Below are 23,279 nucleotides of genomic sequence, written 5' to 3'. Positions count from 1 at the left end.
CACCCAATACTGGTGTGAATGTGCTTAAGACACAAGGCAGGCATGGAGAGCTGGCATGCCTCGAGTCCCTCTGACTCAATATCTCAACAGCATCAAGAGGGCAAGGGAGACATGGACATACTGAGGAGAATCTACAAAAGGGGTACAAAGAGGATAAAGGGACCAGACCTTCTGTCCTGGGGGGAAGACTGAGAGATCTGGGACTGTTTGGCCTGGAGAAAAGACTTGTTGGTTAGGATCCAATTAATGTATATAAATACCTGAAGGGATGGTACAAGAAGAGTCAAACACTTCAGTGGTGCCCCAGTGACAGGACAAGAGGCCATGGGCACAAACTGAAAGACAGAAGGTGTTGCCTCTGAACATCAGGAAACACCTTTTTACTGTGAGAGTGACTGAACACTGACAGAGGTTGGCCAGAGAGGTTGTGGGGTGTCCCTCAATGGAGAGTTGCCTGGACACAGTCCATGGCTGTAGGTGGGCCAGGCTATAGGTAGCCTGGCTTGAGCAGGGGATTGGACCAGATGACCTTGAAAGGTCCCTCCCCAACTCAATCATTTAGTGATTCCGTGGTCAGCAACAGCAGGAAAGACTACTTTTCTTTTGAAGTACTGACCATTGATAAGAATAGTTCAAGTTGTGCCAGGGGAGGTTTAGATTGGAAATTGGCAAAAATTTCTTCACCAAAAGGGTTATCAAGCACTGGGACAGGTTGCACAGGGAAGTGGTTGAGTCACCATCCCTGAAAGTATTTCAAAAAGATGCAGATGTGGAGCTCAGGGATGTGGCTCAGTGCTGGGCTTGGCAGGGTCAGGTTAATAATTGAACTCAAGGATCTTAAGGATCTTTTACAACTTAAAAGATTCTGCGACTTTATGGTGGGGAGTACTGATGCTTCCAGCACCCCAAGAAACCTCTTAGCTGCATGGTTGGCTGGTTTTTGTTTTAATCCACATTCTGATCCCTTCCATTTCATGGGGATGTTTGTCAGGCTCAGGTTGACACCTGACAAAACAGTACAGTTAATTGCCAGTAATTGTTTGGGCATGCTGGACAAAGGAGTTAGGAGGATTGCTACCTCCAACAGGGATGATTGTTCCCCCTTCTGGTGACGTGTTCTAAACTTGAGAAATGATTGCATGGGAGGATGCTTATCTGACACAGAGTGGCCAATTTGTTACAATGCACATGTCTGGGAAGGGATTGGGTATTTCTGCAAATTTCTTCACTTGCCTTTAAGTGCGGCATATTGCATCCACAAGATTCCTTCCAGTCCTGGGTAGGGCCTGTGGACAGCAACATAGGGAGTATGTGCTTGAAAGGAAGGGGAAGGCAGAAAACAGCAGAGCAAGACAAGAGGAAGAAAACCTCTCCTAAATGCTTTGAATGAATAATAGAGAAGCCTAAAGAGCAGTCTCAAACTCAGAGAATTTGCTACACTCACAAGGAGAGTTAGCTGGGAATATAATCTGTATAGCTGAAAAGTAATTTAACAGGATTCAGACACAGCTTAAGCGTCCAGATCTTATTTTGTCCCCACTTTGCGCCTCTTTGGTAGATTCTCTCCAGTATGTCCTGTCATATTTTGGAATAAAGGTGTCTTTCCCATCTCCTGCCAATTTTGCCACTTTTTAAGTGCCCAGGCTGCCTGCCGGCCCAGAGTGACCACAAAGACAGCACTATTTGCGAGGAACTGGAGAAGTGAAAGCAGGTGAGAAAGAATGAAGAGCTCTGTTTTAATGGGGTTTACCACTTTTTTTTTTCTAATGCCAGCAATAATTTGAGTTCTTTGGACAGTAAGTAGAGAGGGAGGGATCTCACTGTAGAAGGTGTGAGGGCAACTCTCAGTTATTAGCTAAGTGTGAATAAATAAATTTGACTTCTGCAGCTGTGCCATACTGTCAGTATGGAACCACAGCAGGACTAAACTAATCAGTTTTCCAGGGGCCAGCGGCACTTTTTCCCCAGTTCTTCACTACTGAAGCAGCGTACCATGAGGAAACCTCCCAGATTTCTCTCAAACAAGTGCCTTCTCCAGCATGTTGGTAAGCTCACTAAATACAACATTTCTTTCTTAACTAGAAGATGCAAAAGCCTCAGAACTCTGGCAAACAACATCTGTCCCTTCCAGTAACAGACCTCTGGAAAGTGGACTCTCTGGGAGCACATCATAAGGAGAGAGATGTCCTTTGAACAGGCCACTCAAATAATTCACAGCTTTATTAATGACATCCAAGATGCTCAAGCACACCAACTTGTGTGCTGGACCTGAAATTCCTCTAGTGGCAAAACTTGCAGGAGCTGGTGGAGGCACCTTTATTTCAAAGTATAACAAAACATGGGGAAAATCCACTAAAGAGACACAAAGTGGGGACAAAATCCGAAGGATCAAGGCCACAAAGCAGTTTTGTGAAGTGCTCGAGACCCCTTGCTCGTTCAACACAAGCCACTCTGGAGGCACCTGGTGGGGACGGCAAAGCCCAACGACACTGAGGGGCTGCTACCGCCTCTGGCAGCGGGAGCGAGGGGAAGGGCGATACCGGGAAGCTTTTCGTTCCTGCTGATGCGGCCACCTGCCCGCGGCTGCTCCGAACTTGTGCGGGGCACAGGAGAGGGGAGAGCGCGACTTCAGAGGGCGAAAATCACACAGCACCTGGGTGAGTTGATTTCCAGCCGGCAGCGCGGGGACCCCCACCCCGCGGGGCTGCTTCCCACCGTGTCCCACTGCCTCCCGCCGCCGCGGCGGGGCCCGCCCGCCATTGCAGGTGCGGCTCCCTCGGGCGGCCCCGCACTCTGAGGGTTCCTCCTCTCTGCCCGCCCTCGTCGTTCATTGGCAGGAATGCCAGTGGGGGCGGGGCCTCCGCGCAGAGTTTCACCGCCCATTGGCTGGCGGAGAGGAAGTGGGCGTGGCCCGCGGCTCCCCCGGCCCGGCCCGCCTTTCCCCGCCGCCTGTCATTGGCTGCCGAAGCGCTCCTGGGCGGGCGATCCCGGCTGCTCCCGCGTTCCCATTGGCGCCGGGCGCCAGTTCCGCCACGCTCTTCCCGGCTTCCGGCTTGCGGGGCGGGTGAGAGAGCCGGTCGGGACGCGGAGGAGGCCGGTGCTGCCCGTGCCTGGGGTTCTCCGAGCCGCCCAGCATGGGATGCGCGTGAGCCGCGGGTCTCTCTTCCTATGGGCGGCGGCGCCTGTGCCCGGGGCGGCCGCAGGTGCGTGCGCGGGGCTGGGGAGGGGTGGAACTGGGCACAGCGAGGCCGCGGCGTGAAGCCGCGCTCCCTCCCGGGCGGGTCTGGGGCAGCGGCCGCCGGCTGGGCAGCTCCCAGCGCCACGCGGCAATTTCCCGGGAGAAGCCGTGTCTAGGGCTGAGGGCAGGTCCTGCTTTTGGCCTCGGCAGAGAGGAGTCACGAGCCCTCGTGTCACGGGCTTCCTCATTTCTGTGACCGCGCACTGGAACAGATTGCCGGGGGAGGTTGTGGAGTCTCCCTCACTGGAGATATTCCAGAACTGTCTGGACACAACCCTGTGCCGTGTGCTCTAGGATGACCCTGCTTGGGCAGGGAAACTGGACCAAGTGACCCACTGTGGTCCCATTCAGCCTTACCCATTCTGTGATTTCTGCGTTTCTAACCTTGTTTTGGTGCCCCGTGGCGAGCAGAGCCCCAGCTTAGCAGCTGTGGGCTGTCGCGGTGGACTCTGCAGGGCTGTGGGGAAATCATTAGGTTGAGTCAAATGGGCTCTGTGTCCGCCTGCAGGCAGGTGCTTATTTAATGGAGGGTCTGCCTTCCACCGGCGTCTGGAGCTTTACCAAAATCTGCAGCGCAAGAAGGCAGAGGGAAATTGTTGCACTGCTCTATTTGGCTAGTTTCATATGTGATTTTAGCATGAACCTGAAAGCCAGATCTTATAGATTATTATTGTTGTTGTTATTATTATCATCTTCATTACTGCCTCGTTGGTTGGATCTTACATAGGATGCCTCACTTTCCTCCTTCCCTCATGTAAAGGAAAGGAAGAAAGAAACTGTTCTCTGAAGTTGTGGTTTAGCATTATTAATGTCTTTCAGATTTTCAGCTAAAGGAGTACTGGAAAGATTATTATTAAGATTAAGGCGCTTGAACAAAGAGAGCCTTACTAATCACAGTGCCTCTTCCCTGCGAGCTCTTTGCACGAGAGCTGCAAAGATGATTGATTAGAGGCCTGATAAATAATTTTCTGCTGACTGGCTTCTCAGTGCAATGCAATAACAAACAGTGGATTATGTCTGAAGTTTACTCCAGCATTCAGCTCTGGCAACTAATTAATGTGCTCAGCAGCAAAACTTTTTGTGGTCTCAAGGTAAATTCAAAAAAGAGCCCCAAATTGGCCCAGTGAATGGTCTTTGGCTGTGCAACAGATTCAGATTTAGTGTGTCTCTTGTGAACTGTGAGTTGTTTCTAGATTTCAACTTCTCCTTTTTGCAGTCAGGATTGAGGAAGTGGCTAATCATTGACTCCATGACCCTGAAGTTAGTTTGCAGGGGGCTGAAACAGTTAATCCTCCATGTTCTCTGTGGCATGTGTCCAGGATGTCACCACCTTGCCATACATCTGCCTTGCTGCTGGTCTTTATGGCCCTGGCTGTAGTGGGAGCTGAGCAGTCAGAAGAGAGGAGCTGTGATGTGATTGGTGATGAGAGCACTGAGTCGCAGATGGAGAGGGCCCTGCTGAAGAAACTGGAGCCCCTGAGCCACATGAGGTACAGCACAACACCCTGCAGGCCTCGGGGCTGCACAGTGGGCCAAGGGGAGGGAAGGATTTGGGTCAGACTGCAGAATGGGCTCCCCTTTTAGTATTGTCTCTGACTGGCTTCCAGGTCTGAAGTGCTCACTGCGCTGGGTGTTCTTTGTAATCCACTGGGCTGCCTCTTCTGTCCTCTCCCTGCTGCAGGTTTAACGTGACTGTGGAGAAAGGCAAAACGGAAAACTACGTCTACCATTTCAGAGTGTGCAGGGAGGTCAACAGCACCTCGCACGATTTTGGTGGCCTGGTGCAAACAGATAGACAGAATGGAAAGACCACAGTGATAGGAAGAATCAATGAAACCCAAGTCTTCAATGGAAGTATGATTCCACTCAATACTTTGCTTACTCAGTAGCTGCCTTTCGCCTCCTGATCTGGATTTGTAGCCTATATTGCTTCTCTCCTGGCAGGTGACTGGATCATGCTGATTTATAAAGGAGGTGATTCATATGGCAGGCACTGCAGTGGTGAGAAGAGGCGAGCTGTGATAATGATTTCTTGCAAGCGGGGAGTTACAGCGGTGAGTGACACCTGGGGTGAGAGAGCGTCATCAGGAGGCTGCCAGACCGATGGTTGGTTGTGAGCAGTTTGAGGGGGCAGCGAGCTGGCTTCCAGTGTCTGGTGCCCAGCTGCACCAACAGTGATAAAGCTGTCTCCTGGTGAAGTTCAGTGCGTGTGGGCATGTTTTCACATGACTTCACTTTTCCAAAATTGCAGAGTTCATTCAGCATTATTTCTGAAGAGCGGGAAAAGGAGCAGGAGTGTTTCTACCTCTTTGAAATGGACAGTAGTGTGGCTTGTCCAGCTGAGAATTCCCACCTCAGTGTTGGCTCCATTCTACTTATCACGTGAGTCATTGGAAGAGCTGTTTGTGCCTGAGTCATAATCTCCAGTGCTATTTAGAAACATAGCAAATGCTATAGTAAGACTAAATAACCGCAGTATACTTTCCCATAGCCACCATTAGATGTTACTGTGCCTCTGAGCTTTTTGGACAAAAGCTCTTGCTCAAGGCATGATGCAGGGCTGGTCTGTTCCCAGAAAACGTTTTCCTTCACAGCTTACAGACAAGTGCACTGAAACACGGGGGATTTGACTTCCTAAAATTGTGTGATGGCTCTTTGCCAGAGCTGGGAACTCAGACCAGGAGCCTTGACTCATTTTCTGTGTTTGTGCTTAGAGGCACTACTTCACATAATGCTGCTAAAAGATTTATACAAGCAGATTGATAACTTGGGGACCTTTTATGGTCTGGTTTCTGTTTATAGCTCTGTTCTTGAGTGGTGTTCAGCTACTTGTTCCGATGCTAATATGAGGCAGGTAGCTGGCTCAGAAAAGACTAGCTATAGGATTTCCTCAGCTTTGATTTTCCTTTTTGGTTTTTTTTTTTTTTTTTAAATTCTGCCTTCTAGGTTTGTGTCACTGATTGCAGTCTACATCATTGGTGGGTTCCTCTACCAGCGCCTTGTCGTGGGAGCAAAGGGCATGGAGCAGATTCCTCACTTTGCCTTCTGGCAAGATCTGGGCAATTTGGTGGCAGTGAGTGAAAATCCTTATATATTCTCAGCCTGGCCCATGTTAGGAGAAAATGGCATTGACTCTGTGTTTTGGGTAGACCTACCACCAGGGTGGAGTACCTTGAAGCAGAAGAAGAGGGTATCTGTTTCATTTTTCTTGAGTATTCCATTTTTGAATCCTTGCTGAGACCAATTCCCGGCCTCTGTCCTGCAACTGCTACATAACAAACTAGAACATGTGCTCCTCAGGAGTTAGCACTTTCCAGGTAGAAATGTTCACCTGGGGACTGTGAAATGCTTACGTCTGACTGTGAAATCTTTCCTTGGTCAGTGCAGGCAATGCTATTTATCCTTCATACTTGCCTTGGCCTGATGTTGCTCCATACTGTTAATCAGTATGCCCAGAGCTTTCAAGACCGAGTAGGATGTTTTTATGCCAAGTTTTGGGGAGATGTTTCAGGTAGCACAGGGATAGGCATAATCCCTTAGCAAAAGAGAAATTGCAGGAGCTGCTTTGCTTTGGATGCTGAGTCAACTGCAAACTGTCTGATGCTGGTGCCTGTGTCCTGTGCTCGTAGGATGGCTGTGACTTTGTGTGCCGATCCAAGCCTCGGAACGCACCAGCCGCGTACCGCGGCGTGGGGGATGACCAGCTGGGAGAGGAGTCAGAAGAACGGGATGACCACTTGCTGCCCATGTGATAGGCTTTCCACACCGAGATCTTTTCTCCCCGTCTCCCCAGTGCTTCTTTAGCCGGGTGCCTCCCAGCCAGTTCTCCTTCTCTCACTTCTGATTTTCTTTACACTGTTTGCTTCCGCTGTCTCCGGTGTGTCAAGTCCCATGGATGCCTCTGGATGTGAACAGCACTGGTTCCTAATGGCATGTCTTATAAATATAATGCTGGCTTAGGTTTTAAAACTGCAGCAGAGCTGAGGGGAGAAGTGTTGACAGTTGAGCAGAAAACAGCAATATGAATGTTCAGCACTGAGCAGGAATTGGAGATGAATCACTAAGAGGAAAGAAGGGGCATGGATGGGTGCAGAAAGGGAAAAAGGCTATGGGTTAAAACATCTGACACTGTAAAAGGGATATTTTGTGTCTTTTTTTTTTTTCCCTAGGGTTTACAGAATCTGTAAGACACTGGAATATTTTTTCTTTGAATACATTTTCAGCTTTTCTAGTTTCTGCACTGCTATACAATTTCTGCCAGCGTAACTGGCACAGAATGCTCTATGCCAGACTCTGGTGGTGAAGAGGCATTAGCACCTTTGCAGTCTTTTGTTTCCCTAATGGCAGAGCGGTGTGTATTTCTCAACAGTTTCCTTCAACAGCTGTAAAGGGATGCATGCCATCCTCTCAGACTGGAGAGGGGCAATGCTAAAAATCTATAGGAGTTAAATGGAGTCTCATGATTTCAGTCAAAATATTGACTCAGTCTTCTCAATCAGTGAGAAGCAAAAGGAAACTATTTTGCTGCTAAGGAAAAGGAACATTTGCTGAAACTGAAAGTGACATCAAGACAAAATGAGACAGGTAGCTGCCACTTGAGTTCTGACACAAGCTTCCAGAGGTGACTGCCCACACACCTCAGTCACTGTCAGCATTGTGATTTCATGCTCCAGAAGTTCCTTGTTTTGCAGAGGGTTTTCCTACGAAGTCGTCAGAATTTATTTTTATATCAGAGGAACCATGGAAGCCCGGGTTAAGAATGCTAACACATTAAGAACTGCATAAGGGACTCTTCCATGGTCAGCTTTCATAGATAACTGTCCCCTTAAGCATGGTGCAGGCCAGTCTTAAGACACTTGCCCTGTGCAGATGGTACTTAACATACTGCCACTGGCTGGGAGTGAGAAAGACCTTCTCTTTGGGCCCTGGTGAAAAGCAGGTACAGTTGAGTTGTAGACTTAATGGGAACCTTCAGGAACTTGGCACCGTGATTCTAAATTGCTTATTTGAGAGGCTAGACTGAGCAATCCCATTCTACCCTACTGTAAACCGGCAGAGAACTGCCCTCAGCCTGGGGGGCGGAGACTGTGAATAAGCAAGCCACTACTGTGTTAACAGCAGAGTACAGACAAGGTTCATGTATTCTTAAAACAGTGAGAGAAAAGGGGTGGCCCTGCTTTCTTTCTGGGTTTGGAGTGGGCAAGCAATTCCTGCTTTCTTTGACTTTTGTTACAGTCTCAAGCTTTCTCATAACATGGGAAAAGTAGGAAGTAAGTCTGTTTTTCATGGTGGTGTCTAAGGTAATTTTTTTTTGTACAAAATACAACTTTCAAAAATAAAGTGACCAAAAAAACTAGTGAAGTGTTGTGCTGATGTAACAAGAGCTTGCTTTGGTACCAGAGCATCTTTCTTACCCAAAAGTAAAACGTCCTTAATGTGTGGTGCCTTGTGCCTGAACTCTTGCCAGTGATGAACATGCTATTATTAGTTCATGGGTTTTGCTGCTACCTTGTTTCACTCCAGGTCCTCCAGGGCGTACAAGGGGGAAGGCTATTCACATCTTTCAAAACTGAAGCTTCAGAAGCTCAGGTAGTTAGGGATGGATGGATTATACTCTAATTTTTGGAGCAGTGACAGTCAAAAGCAGCTTCGTGGTGAAGTTTGTACTTTGCAAACACTTGGTTGAAGTTTGGGTTCAGGACAGGGGTTAAAAAGCAGCCAGACCTGCAAAGCCTGATCAAGCATTTTTTTATTAAGAACACTGAACATGAAACGAAGAAGTGAAACCTTCCAATTTGACTGAAATAAAATCCAGTCCTCAGGAGTAACTGGTAACAGTGGCAGGCTACCTGCCTGCCTACCCTGCCAAGGGTCAAACTAAACAGGAGTTTTATCATACCCAGCCTGCTAAGGATAAAATGGTTTAAGGGCAGCCTTCCTCTGCTCATTTTTGATTCTAACCTCCTTCCCTGCCCCCAGATTACATCAGACCAAACCGTGGTACCAGGGTACAAGCGAGCATGGGCAGCTTCCTTTGGGCCTATTTGCATTCACAAAGCCTCAGAAGTCTTCTCAGATGAACAAGGATGTCACAAAAGTGAGATTCAACAGTGCCCTTAAGACTAGGAAGCTGCTGCCCCATTTTATCCGTCTACTAAGCACTTTCCTTCCTCTTTTTCTAACATGGGTCAATAAAGAGCCCATTTCAAAGATCTCTAATGTTTTCCTACCTATGCTATTAGGCTACCATGCCACTACAGCTTTTCTGCAACAGTAGGTGCTTAACACACAGAACCGTCTTATGTTTCACTCAAATATTCATGTGAAACGTCTGAAAACAGAAAAGCTGAGATACATGGTTTATAACACCATCTTGCTTTCAGGTATTTGGCTCTACAGGGCACTTACCTCTTCACAGTTTGTGTAACTCCTTCAGGTATTTTGCCTGTTTGTTTGAAGCAGAGCTGCTTCTGGAAGAGACTAATTCTGCCCAGGTTTTCACCTTTGGCAATTTGGCTACAAAACTTCAGAATACCACATTTGGTCCTTAAAATAAAAAAAAACAAAAACCAACCAAAGAAACCCCAACCAAACCTGGAGGGGCTGAGTAGGAGAAACTCAGCCTGTAACATAAATTCTACGCTTTAGAAATGAGAAGTCACATTAAAAGATCAGTATTGAGTTGTTCTAGGGTGTGTGTTTGGTTCCTTGTAACTGAGAAAGAGAAATACTCGTTTTACAACACAACACAAAAAAAAAGCCTGAGGCAAGCAGTACAATCCTGCCAGCCTAAATTTTGTCCCATAAGCTCTCCTGAGGATAACGAAGACAGACACAAAAAGAAAATACAAACTGGTAAGAAAACACACAAAACCAAACCCCAGCCCCTTTCATGAAGAGCCTTGGTGCTTCTGGAGACTGCTTTGGATCTGTAAATTATGCTCTAGCACAATGGGAAGACAAACCTAGTGCTGCAAGGTTCCCTAATGTAAGACAATCCCCCTCCCCTTTGAGTTTCCCATCACTTTGTCATAAGTACTCAGGAAAAATCCTCTGACTGGTTCTGAGAGGAGCACCTGGAGTGAATAGCTGCCCCAACACTTTAGCTTTGCTGTCTCCTGTAGACATGCAGAGTGAAGACAAGACAGCTCCTATTGCCACAGGCCTTCAAGTTTGGTATGCATGCTGGAATGGCTATTAAACCAAGTTCATGAGCAGCCTAGGTACTTTTAAAAGTGGAAAAGCAGCAGCCCCTTTTGCTCAAATTCTTGTTTGTCACCTCTGTCACTTGTAATTTGCTAGTTCCCCTTCATAAAAGCCCCAAGCACAGGTGCTCCCAATGTCTACGTGGGGCCAGCTCTTCCTATGCCTTGAATTCTGGCAATGATATTCAAAGCTAAGACCTAGCAGACCTGCTGTGGCAAAAAGGGGTGAGGGCAGTTCCCTTTCAGCAGTCTTTTAAGACAGAAAGAGATCCCCTTAATATCTTTATGTGGTATATAGGGGAGGCATATTCAAAATCAGGAAGAAGGAAAGTTGTTTAAAGGCCCCAGGTGGCAGTTTTCCTCAACCTTACTGTAGCACCATTAAGAGACCAAGAGATGGGCTTGTGCATGGCAGTTTCAATCAGTTAAATTCCTTCTCATTCTTCTTGAATGCAAGACCACAGGGGACTGTCCCATTCTTCCCCACCCCAACAGGATGCTCCAAAACTGGCATCTGCCCTGGGGTCAGAGCAAAAGTGAGACCTCTGGCTTCAGAGTTCTTAGGTCTCCTTGAGAACATTGATCTTGGCACAGATCTTGAGAGCTGGTCCCAGCTTGATGTTCATGGCACTCATGAGATGTTCCTCCTTCAGAAGCAACAGGGCCTGACCATCAATTTCCTGTGACCGAAATTCCTCAGCAATTTCCTGGCACCCTGTGAAGAAAACAAACAAAAAAAAGCAGTGAGAAACACATATGCATTGGGCACTCCCCTCATTCCTAATCTTTGCACCTCTGGCAGGTACAGAAAAGCAAGCTAGGACTCTAACCAACCCCTTTCCCCACTCTGGTCCACAGTCTCCTTGAGCACACAGGCTACTTGAGAATCCATCTCTATGATCTACCCCAATTCAGAAACATGTTCAAAAGCAGTAGGCACCACTGACACCATATTCTTCCCGGTCTCCCCATGCTACTGGATCACAGGAGTGTGCAGGAGAGGATCTTAACTTCACCTTGCAATGATGCAATGAACTCATACACTTCCTCCACACTCCAACGACTAGGATTGCTGGACAGGAAGACTGGGTTGATGCCATGTAGATCAGGGGTAGGTGGGGCCATATTAGAGTTAGCCAGGTCCCTCTCTCCATGACTGGCCCTTACTGACAGGGGTCCGGGAGATGTAGGGGACAAAGCTTCATCATAGCTGGAGTTATCAGAGCCTCGACTCGAGTCTTCCTGGCCCTACAAGCCCAAAAGAAAGAAAGAAAGAAAGAAAAACAAAAGGGTTTTTGTCAGAAAGTCACAATTACAAGTTGCAAAACAAGACACTGGGAGCAGCAGAAGTTGTCCCAACAGTCTGAAACAACTGTCTCGGCTGTTGGTTCAGGGGCAGCTGACACAAGAGCTCCCTCTCTTCCTCACATCAGAACCACAGCTCATTCAGTTCTTCTATAACCCAATTCAAGTCATTCCTGTGGAGGACTGCTAATCAAATGGGAAAAGTGGATTGTTTCCTGCCAAGGCTGTCAGTTGATCTCACTCACTGAGACCTTCAGGATGCACACAGGAGCGAACACAGAGTGCACAGAACAAGTACAAACGTGAATACACTTTTCCTGCAGTTCAGGAGTGATGAGAACAGCTCCCTGTGCCTTGCGTATGAAGTGTGTCAGTGCGCACTTGGCACATCCTGCACGACTGCATCCACTGTGACAAAGTGGTACAGCCAGCAGGGACAAATTCTGCACAGACCTGCCTTGACAGGTCTGTGTCCTTACCCTGTGGCGCTTGCCCTGGATCTTTGTTCGAGCGATTTCGGAGCTGCTGCGCCGTGGTCCCCGCCGGCGCACACGGGCGTAGTTGGCTTCCTGGAATTCCTTCATCTTCTTTCTCTGCATCCGAAACTGATGGCTGCAGCTGACATTGTACCTCAAGTAAGCAGAAGCAGAGCAGCAGTTAGAAAGTGGCAACTATCTAAACCTACTACTTCTCCTTGCTCTAGATGGGGGTAAGACTCCTTTTTACCATCAGGTTCTGTTCCTCCTCCTTCTAAGACTTCCCCTTGGAAGGAACCAGTCCAGACTTCTGACACAAGCAATATTTGGACATCAGAGTCTTGATCTAACATCTGAAGGGTCAATTAAGTCATTCCCCTAAGGGAAAAGAGACCCATAACAAGCACTCTGCTATCAACAGGAGGCAGCAATGACTAGCCTAACTTCTCCCCAGTTTTTTCCCCAATGCTCCCTTGTGTCTTTGTCTAGCATGAATGCATCAGACAGCTACCAGTATGCATTTATTTAGTCAGTCAAATGTACATTTCTCTGAAGAGAGGTTCTTTACAGCCCAAGAATTTCCCCCTCCACACTTCGTTTTCTGAGCAAGCCAGAAATCCTGTTTATACTCAGCATCACATCCACCTCTCCAGACCTAGAAGCATTTACAGATCATTTAGAGTGCTAAAGGATCTTTGTGGCCAGTACATACCACAGAGGGAGGATCAGATGCACTGAAGTGTGGTACACTACTTGGAGAAGGGGCACATGCCCAGTTCCAGCAAATGTGTAGTCAGAGATAAGGAATATTACATCTTGCTATTATTACCTTTTAGCACAGGTCATGGAACAAAACCTCTTGGAGCCACGGAACTGGGTTGCCGGGGCGTACTTCCCACAATATTCGCACTTCAACAAGTTTGCCTTCTTGTCAAGCTCTAGTGAGATACAGAGACACACACCACTTGATGATCTGAACTGAAGCAAATCACACACCCTGTGATTCCCCATTGCACTGCTCTTCCTCTGAGCAGACAGATTCCAAGCACTATTTTCTACTGAATCTAGCAAGTAGTTAGCTTGGGGAAGAAACTGGGAAAAGCAAAGCACAAGCTCTGCTAATTAGGACCCCAGGATATCAAACAGAGCAGTTTTTTTCTCCTGGTCAGTACCACTTCATGGAACAAGCAAAACATAGTGTATTCCTCACATTCTACAAGGCTGTGGGGGAAACCTCCACCACTGCACTCTCTGCTCTGTCCACACAGCCTTCACAGCCTACAGTCATTACAGACAGGTACAATTCAGAATCTCCTGCTTACTACTGATACAGGATGTGTTAGATGACATTTACAACAACCAAAAAAGCATTGTCGGTCCGTTGGCGCTCAAAAAAAGCCAGACCCTAGTTCCGTAGCTCGAGTCTCTAAGGAATTAGCAGGAAGAGATACAAGTCCATAATGTATAAAGTAACACAGAGCAATAATTTTCAGTAACACTAGCTAGTCCTCCTGGTGCTGAAACTCACCCACGGAAGCACTATCCTCTCCCAGAGAATTGCTAGACAGGTTTTCATTCTGGCCAGAAGGAGCCTCTCCCTGCAGTGGTTTTTCAGATTCTTTCAGCAGCTGAGAACAACCCACCTGGATAGGGAGAGAATGAGTTGGACCCACTAGTAAAGGATTCCCTGTGTCAACCACCCTCTGCCAAGGAATGTGCAGCTCAAAATACAGCTCAGAAGAATCCTTCTGCCTAATAGGGAAGGAGAGATACTGAAAAAAGTCGTTACAGCTTCCTGACTCACCGGCTTGGTGGTTCATTTAAAGATCCCCAAGCAGTATCTGCCTTGAATAACATCCAATTCCATGTGACTCCATTTCCCCTTATTTACTTCAACTTTACTTGCTGCCTATTCAAAATGCATCTTTCCCTCAGAGAGAGGAGAGCCTCCTTACAATTCCTGAATTAATTATTGCTTTGGTGACTACTGGAGTAAGCAGTTGCTGCAACACTTTGTTTTACTCCTTCAAACCCCTTCTCTTTAATGACACCTCTTAAATGTCTTGCTTCATTCATGACACCTCCCTCCCCTCTCTTCCTCTTCACTGTCTGTGTCTCAGGCTAAAAATGCTGAATTGGAATACGGGGAAAGATATTCCTATGCAAAGATGGAAGCCCACCACCCTCCCAAGAAAGTGCTACACCACCTTCCCCCACAACAAAAAAATCCCTACTGGAAAGGGCTCTGCTCCCTCCTGGATGACAAAGCCTTCAATGATGTGTGTGAGGATCTGGGGCTTGACAATGGCTTGAGGAGGTTTGGAGTCTCCCATCTGACGTGACACCATTGCCAGGTTTGGGGTGGAAGCAGAGGTGGGGGTGACTGAGGCTCCTTCACTTGATGAGGCATTGGGAGTTGCAACGGCAGCAGTATCAGAATTATCTGGAAAGTTAACAGCACAGGAGTCAGTTACCTTTGCTCTGCCTACTCCAAATGAAATTCAAGATCAGGTCAATAGCACACACAATCAGAGCTCTCCTTTGTACCTCACCTCCAAGGCCACTCTTCTCCTCCATGTTTTTGGGGCTGTCTGTTACGGGAGAGGACCTGGCAGGCAGGAGTGCAGTGACACTGGGCGACTCCTCCTTCTCCTCCTCTGACTCTGCCTTGCGCTTTACTGCCAACGTCTGAGATTTGCCCTGCATGAATAAAGAGGAACACGTAAGCAGATAGAAAGCTCCAAAGCAAAGAACAAGCCAGATCAAAAACAAAAAAAAAAGATGCATCCTGCTCCATCATATTTGATTTCCAGCCTGGTTTCTTCTGGAGATGCCTCTAGCTCCTTCAGTACATACCTCTATTTGGCAGCATTTGCCTAGCAAGGAACAAAGCTTGAGAAGACTCACTACCATGCCACGGACTAGGATCTGGTGTCCCAAGCCATGTTGATACATTGGCATAATATCAGGACACTGTGTAAACCTCAAAGGATTATTGCAGGAAGAAATGGAATAGCATTCACCCAGCAGTTTCCAGGCTTTTGGATAAATCAGATCAGTTTCAATGGAGAGCCGATAGAGTAGGGCACACACATTCACCAAGAGCAGAATTGTCCTCCCGCTCTAAAAATCAGACAAATCCTGTGACACCTTCCTGAAGAAGCAGAGAGAGTTTAGAGTCTCAGCAGCTGGCTAAGGAGGTGTTCAAGGCAAGGCTGGATGGAGCAACCTAGTCTACTGCAAAGGTGTTCCTGCCCATGGCAGGCATGTTGGAATTATATGATCTTTAAGGTTCTTTTTAACTCCAATTATTTATGACTCCATGATCTGAGCTGGCAAAGTGCTCTCCTCCCAGGGATTAAGGTCCTAGCTGGACAATTCGTAACAGCATGGACAAGGCCTATAGAACATGAATTTCCTCTGCACAGCCTGTTGCTAGGGGATCCTCTGAGGCCTAGAGTCAGTGGCTGGTACAACACACCAAGGGATCTGTAACCCAGAAGTACCCACACTGCAGCAGTTCATGAAAAACTGCAGCCTGTGGGAAAGACCCACACTGAAGAAAGACTTTATGAAGGACTGTATCCTTTGTGAAGGACTGTATCCCATGGGAGGGATTCCCCCATGCTAAAGCAAGGGAAATGCATGAGAGAGAGACAAAACCTTATGAGCTGACCACAAATCCCATTTCCTGTCCTCCTGAACCATTCAGGGGGAGGAGGCAGAAGAGTCAGGAGTGAAACTGAGCCTGTGAAGAAGGGGGGAGGTATTTTTTGGATTTGTTCTTATTTCCAATTATCCTACACTAAATTGGCAGCAAATTAAATTAATTTCCAGAACTGAGTTTGTTTTACCCATGATGGTAATTGGCAAGCAATCACCACATCTTTATCTCAACCCACAAGCTTTTCACTGTATTTTTCTCCTCCTGTTGTGTTGTGAAGGGGGAGTAATAGAGCAGCAACTTGGTGGTCACCCAGCAGCCAGCCAAGGTCAACCCAACCCCACTGTTAAATGTGATACTCATGAGTATGTGATGTGGACACCTACTCCATTTGGGGCAGGCTCTGAGTCTCACCTATTAACTTCATGCAAGCCTTTGAATGATAATGTGGAAAAGAAATGCTTGTAGTCAGTAACCCCAGGGGTTGGATTGGAATTAGTGGTTTTGAGGGTAAAAAAGTCTCCACATCCCTTTCCCCAAACCCCTTACCCATCCCATCCCACTGACCTGGGCCTGGACTGCGATTGGTGTCCTAGGAATGAACAAAGAGAATCCATATGCTATTCTCCTTCTCAATGGTATCACTTACTGGCAACTGGACAGACTGCATGTAGAATGCTGCTGGCATCTGAGCCACAACTGGAGAGGAAGCTGGGCTCTTCACCATGTGGGCTGTGCCTTGAACTTGTGCCAAATTCACCCCTGTGGTGAGAGGGGGAGCTTCCTGTGAGGATGCTGGAGCTGAAGATGATGATGGGGAAGCAGCATGGGTTTGGGAAACAGGCTGGACTACAGCCGGCATTCCACGGGATGTGGGCACTGCTGCAGCGATCTGAGCCAAGCCCAGTGCTTGGGCCTGGCCTGAGCCCTGCTGTCGAGTGCCCACTACCTGCACGGGGATGTGTGGCGGAGGCTGCTGTGCTGCTGACATTTTGGCAGGCCCAAGCTGAGGGGGTTTGATGGGGGTGACCAGAGATTTTGACTGAATAGGAACAGGTGACTTGGTGGCTGGCTGGCACGGACTGTCCTGCTGGAGCTGTAAATGCTGTGGCTGGGACTGCAACATAGGTTGCACCACAAGGGTCTGTGCCTGCTGCTGGTTTTGGGGGGGAGCCTGCTGCTGCGGAGGCTGAGCTTGCTGCTGCTGCTGGGTCAGAGATGCTGCTTGCTGCTGTTGCTGCTGTTGAGCCAGTTGGAGATGGGTGGCTGTGTGGAGCAGCTGGGACTGGCGGTGCTGGAACTGCTGCTGGTGATGAATGGCTATCTGCTGCTGGATCACCACCTGCTTCTGCAGATGGATCTGCTGCTGCTGTTGGATCAGTGAGTGTGGCTGGATCTGCGTATATGTTGCTATACAAACACAGAGTAAGAAAAAACAGAGCACAAAAGTTAGCAACAGTGCAGCTGAGAACAACAACAAAAATAAGGCAGCCACTGCACTGGTTTGAGACATTAAACTACAAAATGACTGACAGCTTACTGGCAGAGGACATGAGGGACTAAATCAACTTCTTGTGCTAATAGAAAGGGATAACCCCTTGAGACAAGTCTCTGGGAGGACAGAAGCTGGGAGATGTGTTGGAAAACCTTTTACCACCAGGCTTTCAGATATCATTCTTGTGAAAGCCCAATGGTTTTGAAGAGAAAAAAACCAGATGAGTGCTTACCTGAGCTGATCAGCGTCTGGCTGGGTGCTGGGGTAGCAGTCCTGGTGAGGTTCATGCCCACCGTTTGCTGTCCACCACTGTCCGTGTCACCCTTCTTTGCGGCTGCATTCTCCGTCTCTGTCTGACTCCCCTGGCTGACAGTCACGGCCTGGGCAGCCGCCACTGGCAATGGCTGAACCACCCCTGTGCCTTTCCTCTGGCAACTGCCAGCGGCACCTGCCGCGGAGCTCTGGCTCAATCCCATCGAGGGCTGGCTCCCACCACTGGCCACCACACCCCCGGAGACACCATTGCTGCCTGCTGCTCCCTGGCTCAGGTTGAGGGACTGGCCCGGCCCGCTGGAGGAGGCCTGGGCCACGGCCATGGTCTGGCCCGCGCTGGTGGCCTGCGGTAGGCCCGAAGCCTGGGAGCTTCCTGGCAGGGCTGTCTTCTGAGCAGAGCCTTGGAGCTGGGCGTTAGTAGCAGAGGTCTGCTGGCTCCTCACAGCCAAGTTCTGCACCTAGAGACACACACACCAAACAGAATCCACTCGCTTTGTACACGGTACTTGCTGGGAGTGTGACCAAGTACGCGTAAGCAACATACTGCTGGGATGCAGGCTGAGTTGATGCCCCAAGTCTCATGTGAGGAGCTGCCAACACTACAGAGAAAAGCTCAGGCACAGCCCTCCCCAGGAAGCACATTATCCTGAACTCTCTCCTGCCTAATCTCTGATGGAAATTAAAGATCTCACAGCACTTTGTAAACAGCATTTGGGGACACAGTCTTTCTCCAAGGCATGAGACAGCCTCCAGACCCAGGCATTAATAGGACCCATCTTAGCATGGCTCTAAAAGCACTGAGATACCCCTTTAATGACCAGTCATTCCTTTCCAATTTGTGTGCACCTGCCTCCCCCAGGCCCATGGATCTACCCCTTCCAATTTCACCAGTTCCTCTGCGTTTTGGTGCTGCCATCCTCTGTATTTACTTCACAACAATGAACCAACTGGATGAAGGAATACTACCTCTGGCAAAGACTCTTAATTGCAGAGTGACTGAAAACTACATAGAACTCAAGAGTTCTTTTCACACAAGCACAATCAAGAAACTGTGAAGGTGGGACTGATCCAGCCTGTGCCCACCTCCGAAATTTCAAGCAGAAATTAATCTCATCTCTGGAGGCAAAAAACAAGCATGAAAACATGGTGGCAAAATCTCCTGCCTGCACAGGGACACAGGCTGGGGATAAAATAGCTCTAATCTGCTATACAGGGACAGTTTGAGACAAAGACAAGAGTGTGGTGTGGCAGAAGCAGGGGAAGGGAGGACTCTGGGAGGGGAATCACTCACCTGGTCTGTGTCTGCATGGACCCCAGGAGACTGAGTGGGTGGCACCTCCTGCTGGACAGCAGCCACAGCCCCATTGGGCATCAGGATGAGTTGGGAGGCAAGAGGCACATTGCGGCCCAAGGTCCGGTTCACCTGCAACAGGTTCCCCAGCTGTGGCTGTTGAGGATAAGGTGATGTGGAATGAAAGGAATGGAGGTAGAAGAGAAAAAGAAAGACAAAAAAACCACAAGCAAAGAGATTACAAAGGAACATTGGGCTGCAATGTCACACACTGCAAAGCCGTCAACCCTCCCTGTACTGTAACACTGAACATAACCCTCCGAAGCAGGAAACAAGCACTCTTCTATCAAACATAGGCCTGGGCTAACTCTCACAGACTGCCCAAGGCTGTATATCCAGAACTGGCTGAAAAACAGTGATAAAAAAACATACATCCAAGATTAGTGCTGCTTAAAAAGAAGGGTATTAAAATCTGTATCTGAAGTCAACTGAAAAACAGAAAATATTTTGCAAGTAGGTAACCAAACCCCAGACTAACTCCATCGTCAAGCTTAATGCTTTCTACCTAGGCGCACTTCAAAGCAATTAAAAGGGTGACATTTGTTCACATTGACTTATTTCTCTAGGCTTACTTGAATTCTGATTTACACCGCTGAGCTCAGCAAGCAGTAGGAGAGTAACTTACCACATATATGTTCCAGCACTGAACCAGAAGAGTAGCTTTATTTCTGTGAGCTACATTCAAGTCTAGGACATATATTTCACATTTACACTCTAGTGAGAAGTGCTATGGAACCTTTAACATCTATGCAGAGCAGAGACACACATGGTTGTTAACATTCTCACCTGAGCTACACAATACAACGCTCATCTACCTCAAAAGCTGAGCCCAGAGTCAAACTTGTGGTTTCAGGAATGAGAGCTTCCCCATCCAATTTTAAAATATACTGCAACATCCTTAATGCTAGGTTAGTCCATAAGTGCTGGTAATCCCAAGCAGTGAAATTCGGTAGTGGCTGGTAAGTGGGGCCCATGGTCAGGACACGTTTTGATGCACATGGCTTACCCGAAGGTACATCTGTGCCTGTGACTGGTTGAGAGGCGGTGAGGTGGTGTTCCCGAGGAGCACAGACTGCGTCAGCGTGGTGGCGCTGGGGGAGCTCACGCTCTGGGACCGACTGATCAGCTGAGCAGCTGAGGTGGTGGCAAGGTTGATCTTAGAAGAGAAAAAAGCTTCAAATCACATATAAAGAGATGGAGGCCAAGAAATAAGTACAAATACACTTAGCGAGGTACAGTCAGAACAGACATTTTAGTTTTTTCCTGTATCCTACAGGGGACCAAGAAGAAGAAAGTTCTTCTCTTAGAGGGCTTGTCCTAAAGGCTACACAATCTAAATTAGCCAAAGCCCTGGATACTGACCTCATTTGTATGCTGAGCTTGAGAATCACTGTTAGCATGCAACTGCAATAAGAGATCCAAAAAAATACATCATTTTCTCCAGCCTCCCAAGTAAAGATAAAAAAACCCACAAAACCTTCTCTACCAACTCATCTACTCTCTGACCAGATCCAAGCTCCTCAACGCTCACTACAAAACCAGACATCCTCTCAATCAACAAACTACTGCTCTGCCTAAGACAAAAAGAACATTTTTGTCTCAAACCAGGACACTCTTCAAGCTGCTCACAACTCCTTCTTAGAAGTCCTGATCCTTTTCTAATCCATGACAACGTATCCCCAAAAGCCTCAGCAAACAGAGATCCATGTCTTCCTTTCCAGCTAAGAGGCCTCTCGCACCCAAAAACCTTATCTGGTAATGACAGCACCCCAAATCCTCAAAGTTGTCTGCATCTTGTTGTTTCCCAGCATTCTTAGAAGCTGTGTGCATCTTAAAAAGACAAGCAGGAGACAGAACAAGGTGGGGAGTGGGAGGGAGGCTTCGATATGTGTGTGAGGGAGCAGTTCTACTTACAGAAGCCTGGGTGGTGGTGGTCTGTTGCGAGGTGCTAGTGTTGGGGGAGCTGGCCTGTCTACTGGCTGCAATTGTAGCCTGCAAGAGAGATTGACAGGAAAATGAGTGCCTGAACAAACTTTTCAATCCAGCCCAATTATTTGGCTCTGTCAGAACACCTAGTCCCTTACCATCAGAGTGTATGATCTCCAGTCCTTCCACCCACGGGTACATGCACTACTCTTGCCCAGCTTATCATACTACACACTGCAACCCTCACCCTGATGCCAAAATCCACTGTTAACACCCAGACGTTCCCTGCAATATTAGTAATTTGTTGGGCTAATTAGGCAGTTTAGTAGCAATGCAATGATAGCACTTCAAGTAACAAAATTCAGATTACAGAGCATATGGTTTGTGGAAGAACATAAATATTGAAAATTTCTTTATTTCCCCCTCTCTGCTGCCATGGGAATTCCCCTGCATGAGTTTAGTTAGTTTTGTAGCTAAGATTTGTGCAAAACCGATGAGAGGATTCTATTCCTTCTATACTATAAGACTGCAGTCAGGGATTTAGAGAACGATCACAATGCTAAGGAGTACAGCTACTGAGATATTGCTACACAAACAGAATGTATTCATGTCAAACATAATCCATTTTAAACTGATAATTAAGTCTAGTAGGTGAGCAAAGTTGACAAAGAAAAATAAATCACCCAACAATTATAGATCATAAAATGCATTGATTTATATTGATCTGTATGTCTCAATTAGAGACAACCTCCTGGATGGACAGGTTTACCCTCTTGCTGGTGAAGAAAACATGAGCTACTAAGTTCCAAGTCAGAAATTTCAGAGAATGCTGCCTGAAATTTCATGCAAACACAGCCATTTATTCTCAGAGAAGTAAAAACCCACTGTTCCCTTTAATCTAGTTTTTAAACACTACTGCATCCACTGCTGATTTAACCACACATCTTTTATTTAAAGGTGCAGGGGGCAGTCATAGCCCTGAAGTGCAAGTTCCTTGATGGGGATGCCAAATTTTATGTTCCCCTGCTCTGCACCTGAAAAACAAATGAATCTTCGCTTCAGGCTTCCAGTTGAGTAGCTGTTGGTATTAACTCTGAACAATGTGTTTAGGGACTCATTGTCTCATCTGGGATCAGGATGACTTGGTGCACAAGGCACTGTATAGAAAGAGAACCTCTGGATCTTCCCCAGAGAATGATCCAACTCCTCTCCTTCTGCCTCTTGGCAACTCACCTGCTGGACAGCAGCCAGGCTGTGAAGTTGGGCACTGTTAAACTGCTGCTGGAGCATAAACTGATGGAAGTACTGGGCTGCATTGGGCTGTCTCTGGAGTGCCTGCAGGGCCTAGATAAAGAAGAAAACCCAATTGTCAAAAATTGCATGCCGTTGAAATGTGATTGAAGAGAGCAATGAAGAAACAAGTAACAGCCATGAGAACATCCCCAGACCACATGAAAAAGCAGGCAGCAGATTAGCACATCCAAATCCGCAGTACAGTTACAAATTTGGCAACATACTGAATAACAGGTGTATTCCAGGACAGTGGGAATCACACTTGCAAGACTTTAATAAACTTCAGGAATCTGGGGATGGGCATGCTCACACAGGCAGACAAGTGTTCCCGTCTAGTTTGTGTATGGAGGGCATAGAGGAACTGGGATGGCAAACTGACTTACTCTAGAACAGCAGGCTAAAACCAGTCTATTGGATCACAGTACAGATTAAATCTAGGAGGCTGGACACTGAAAGAGTAACCTATAAAACATGAAGCCTCAGCCTACAAGAACTAAACATCAGGTCTAGCGTGAGAATTTCTAAATCTGAAAACATAACAATCTTCTGAGCACGATCCCACCTTGACACACAACAACTCAGAGGAACAGAAAAGGGCTCACCACCACCTTCCAGTGATGCACTGCCATCCCAGAGCATACCCGTGTCTCACCTGTACTGCCTGTCGCTCATAGAGAGACATCTGTGAGATCTGAGGACGGGTGCCTCCTCCAGAACTGGAGCTCCCGCTGGTGGAGTTGGAGTTCTGCTCACTTTCGGTCTCCATGGCGACAGGATCCCAGGAGCTCAGGCTGAGATGGACTCCAGATCTACACTGAAAGAATTGGAAACTAAGTCAGGCTACAGAAAGAACCAAACTGTATTTCACTACATTACACAGCTTTTGTACTAGAATATCTCAATACCAGGCTCCCTGCACGGTTTTGCTACATGGCAGGGACCAGGGAAGCCAGGATTCTGAAATCACCCAGAAATCATACTCACAGTTTACATCTTTTATTACCACCATCAGGAATGTAATGCACATGGTCTCGTATTTTTATTGCTATGCGA

At 47.5% G+C, this 23,279-nt stretch overlaps 2 protein-coding genes across 15 annotated transcripts; one reads left to right on the top strand and one right to left on the bottom strand.

The window, feature by feature from the left end:
- Positions 1 to 3,054: 3,054 nt before the first annotated feature.
- On the top strand, positions 3,055 to 8,579 carry M6PR (mannose-6-phosphate receptor, cation dependent). The gene is made up of 7 exons (XM_082278462.1): positions 3,055 to 3,203; positions 4,558 to 4,728; positions 4,920 to 5,092; positions 5,183 to 5,292; positions 5,490 to 5,620; positions 6,185 to 6,311; positions 6,868 to 8,579. Exons 1-7 carry the CDS (start codon positions 3,169 to 3,171, stop codon positions 6,988 to 6,990), a joined length of 870 nt encoding a protein of 289 aa, XP_082134588.1. The 5' UTR covers positions 3,055 to 3,168; the 3' UTR covers positions 6,991 to 8,579.
- Positions 8,580 to 10,998: 2,419 nt separating this feature from the next.
- On the bottom strand, positions 10,999 to 22,992 carry PHC1 (polyhomeotic homolog 1; the record flags this gene model as incomplete). Of its 14 annotated transcripts, none has more annotated exons than XM_082277572.1 (15): positions 10,999 to 11,158; positions 11,460 to 11,691; positions 12,228 to 12,378; positions 13,054 to 13,162; positions 13,753 to 13,867; positions 14,459 to 14,667; positions 14,777 to 14,924; positions 16,538 to 16,672; positions 17,024 to 17,298; positions 17,616 to 18,114; positions 18,948 to 19,103; positions 20,014 to 20,163; positions 20,922 to 20,999; positions 22,167 to 22,277; positions 22,879 to 22,992. In XM_082277572.1, the coding sequence occupies 15 exons, from the start codon at positions 22,990 to 22,992 to the stop codon at positions 11,004 to 11,006; spliced, it is 2,637 nt and encodes an 878-aa protein (XP_082133698.1). In that variant the 3' UTR covers positions 10,999 to 11,003. The 14 variants fall into 14 exon arrangements, with proteins under 14 accessions (XP_082133698.1, XP_082133699.1, XP_082133687.1 ...); XM_082277573.1 differs by having other exon boundaries at positions 17,027 to 17,298; XM_082277561.1 differs by having other exon boundaries at positions 16,538 to 17,298.
- Between the last annotated feature and the right edge of the window lie 287 nt (positions 22,993 to 23,279).

The sequence above is a fragment of the Coloeus monedula genome (genome assembly GCF_965178545.1).
Source record: "Coloeus monedula genome assembly, chromosome: 3".
Lineage (NCBI taxonomy): Eukaryota > Metazoa > Chordata > Aves > Passeriformes > Corvidae > Coloeus > Coloeus monedula.
Note: the sequence above shows the minus strand (reverse complement) of the source record. Positions and strands in the feature narration are given on the sequence as shown.

Excerpts from the sequence above, each read along its gene's own strand:
- M6PR (XM_082278462.1), top strand. The coding sequence starts at position 3,169 with ATGGGCGGCGGCGCCTGTGCCCGGGGCGGCCGCAG. Across the intron at positions 5,293-5,489 it reads GCAAGCGGGGAGTTACAGCG|AGTTCATTCAGCATTATTTC; the intron begins GTGAGTGACACC and ends CCAAAATTGCAG. Across the intron at positions 5,621-6,184 it reads GGCTCCATTCTACTTATCAC|GTTTGTGTCACTGATTGCAG; the intron begins GTGAGTCATTGG and ends TCTGCCTTCTAG.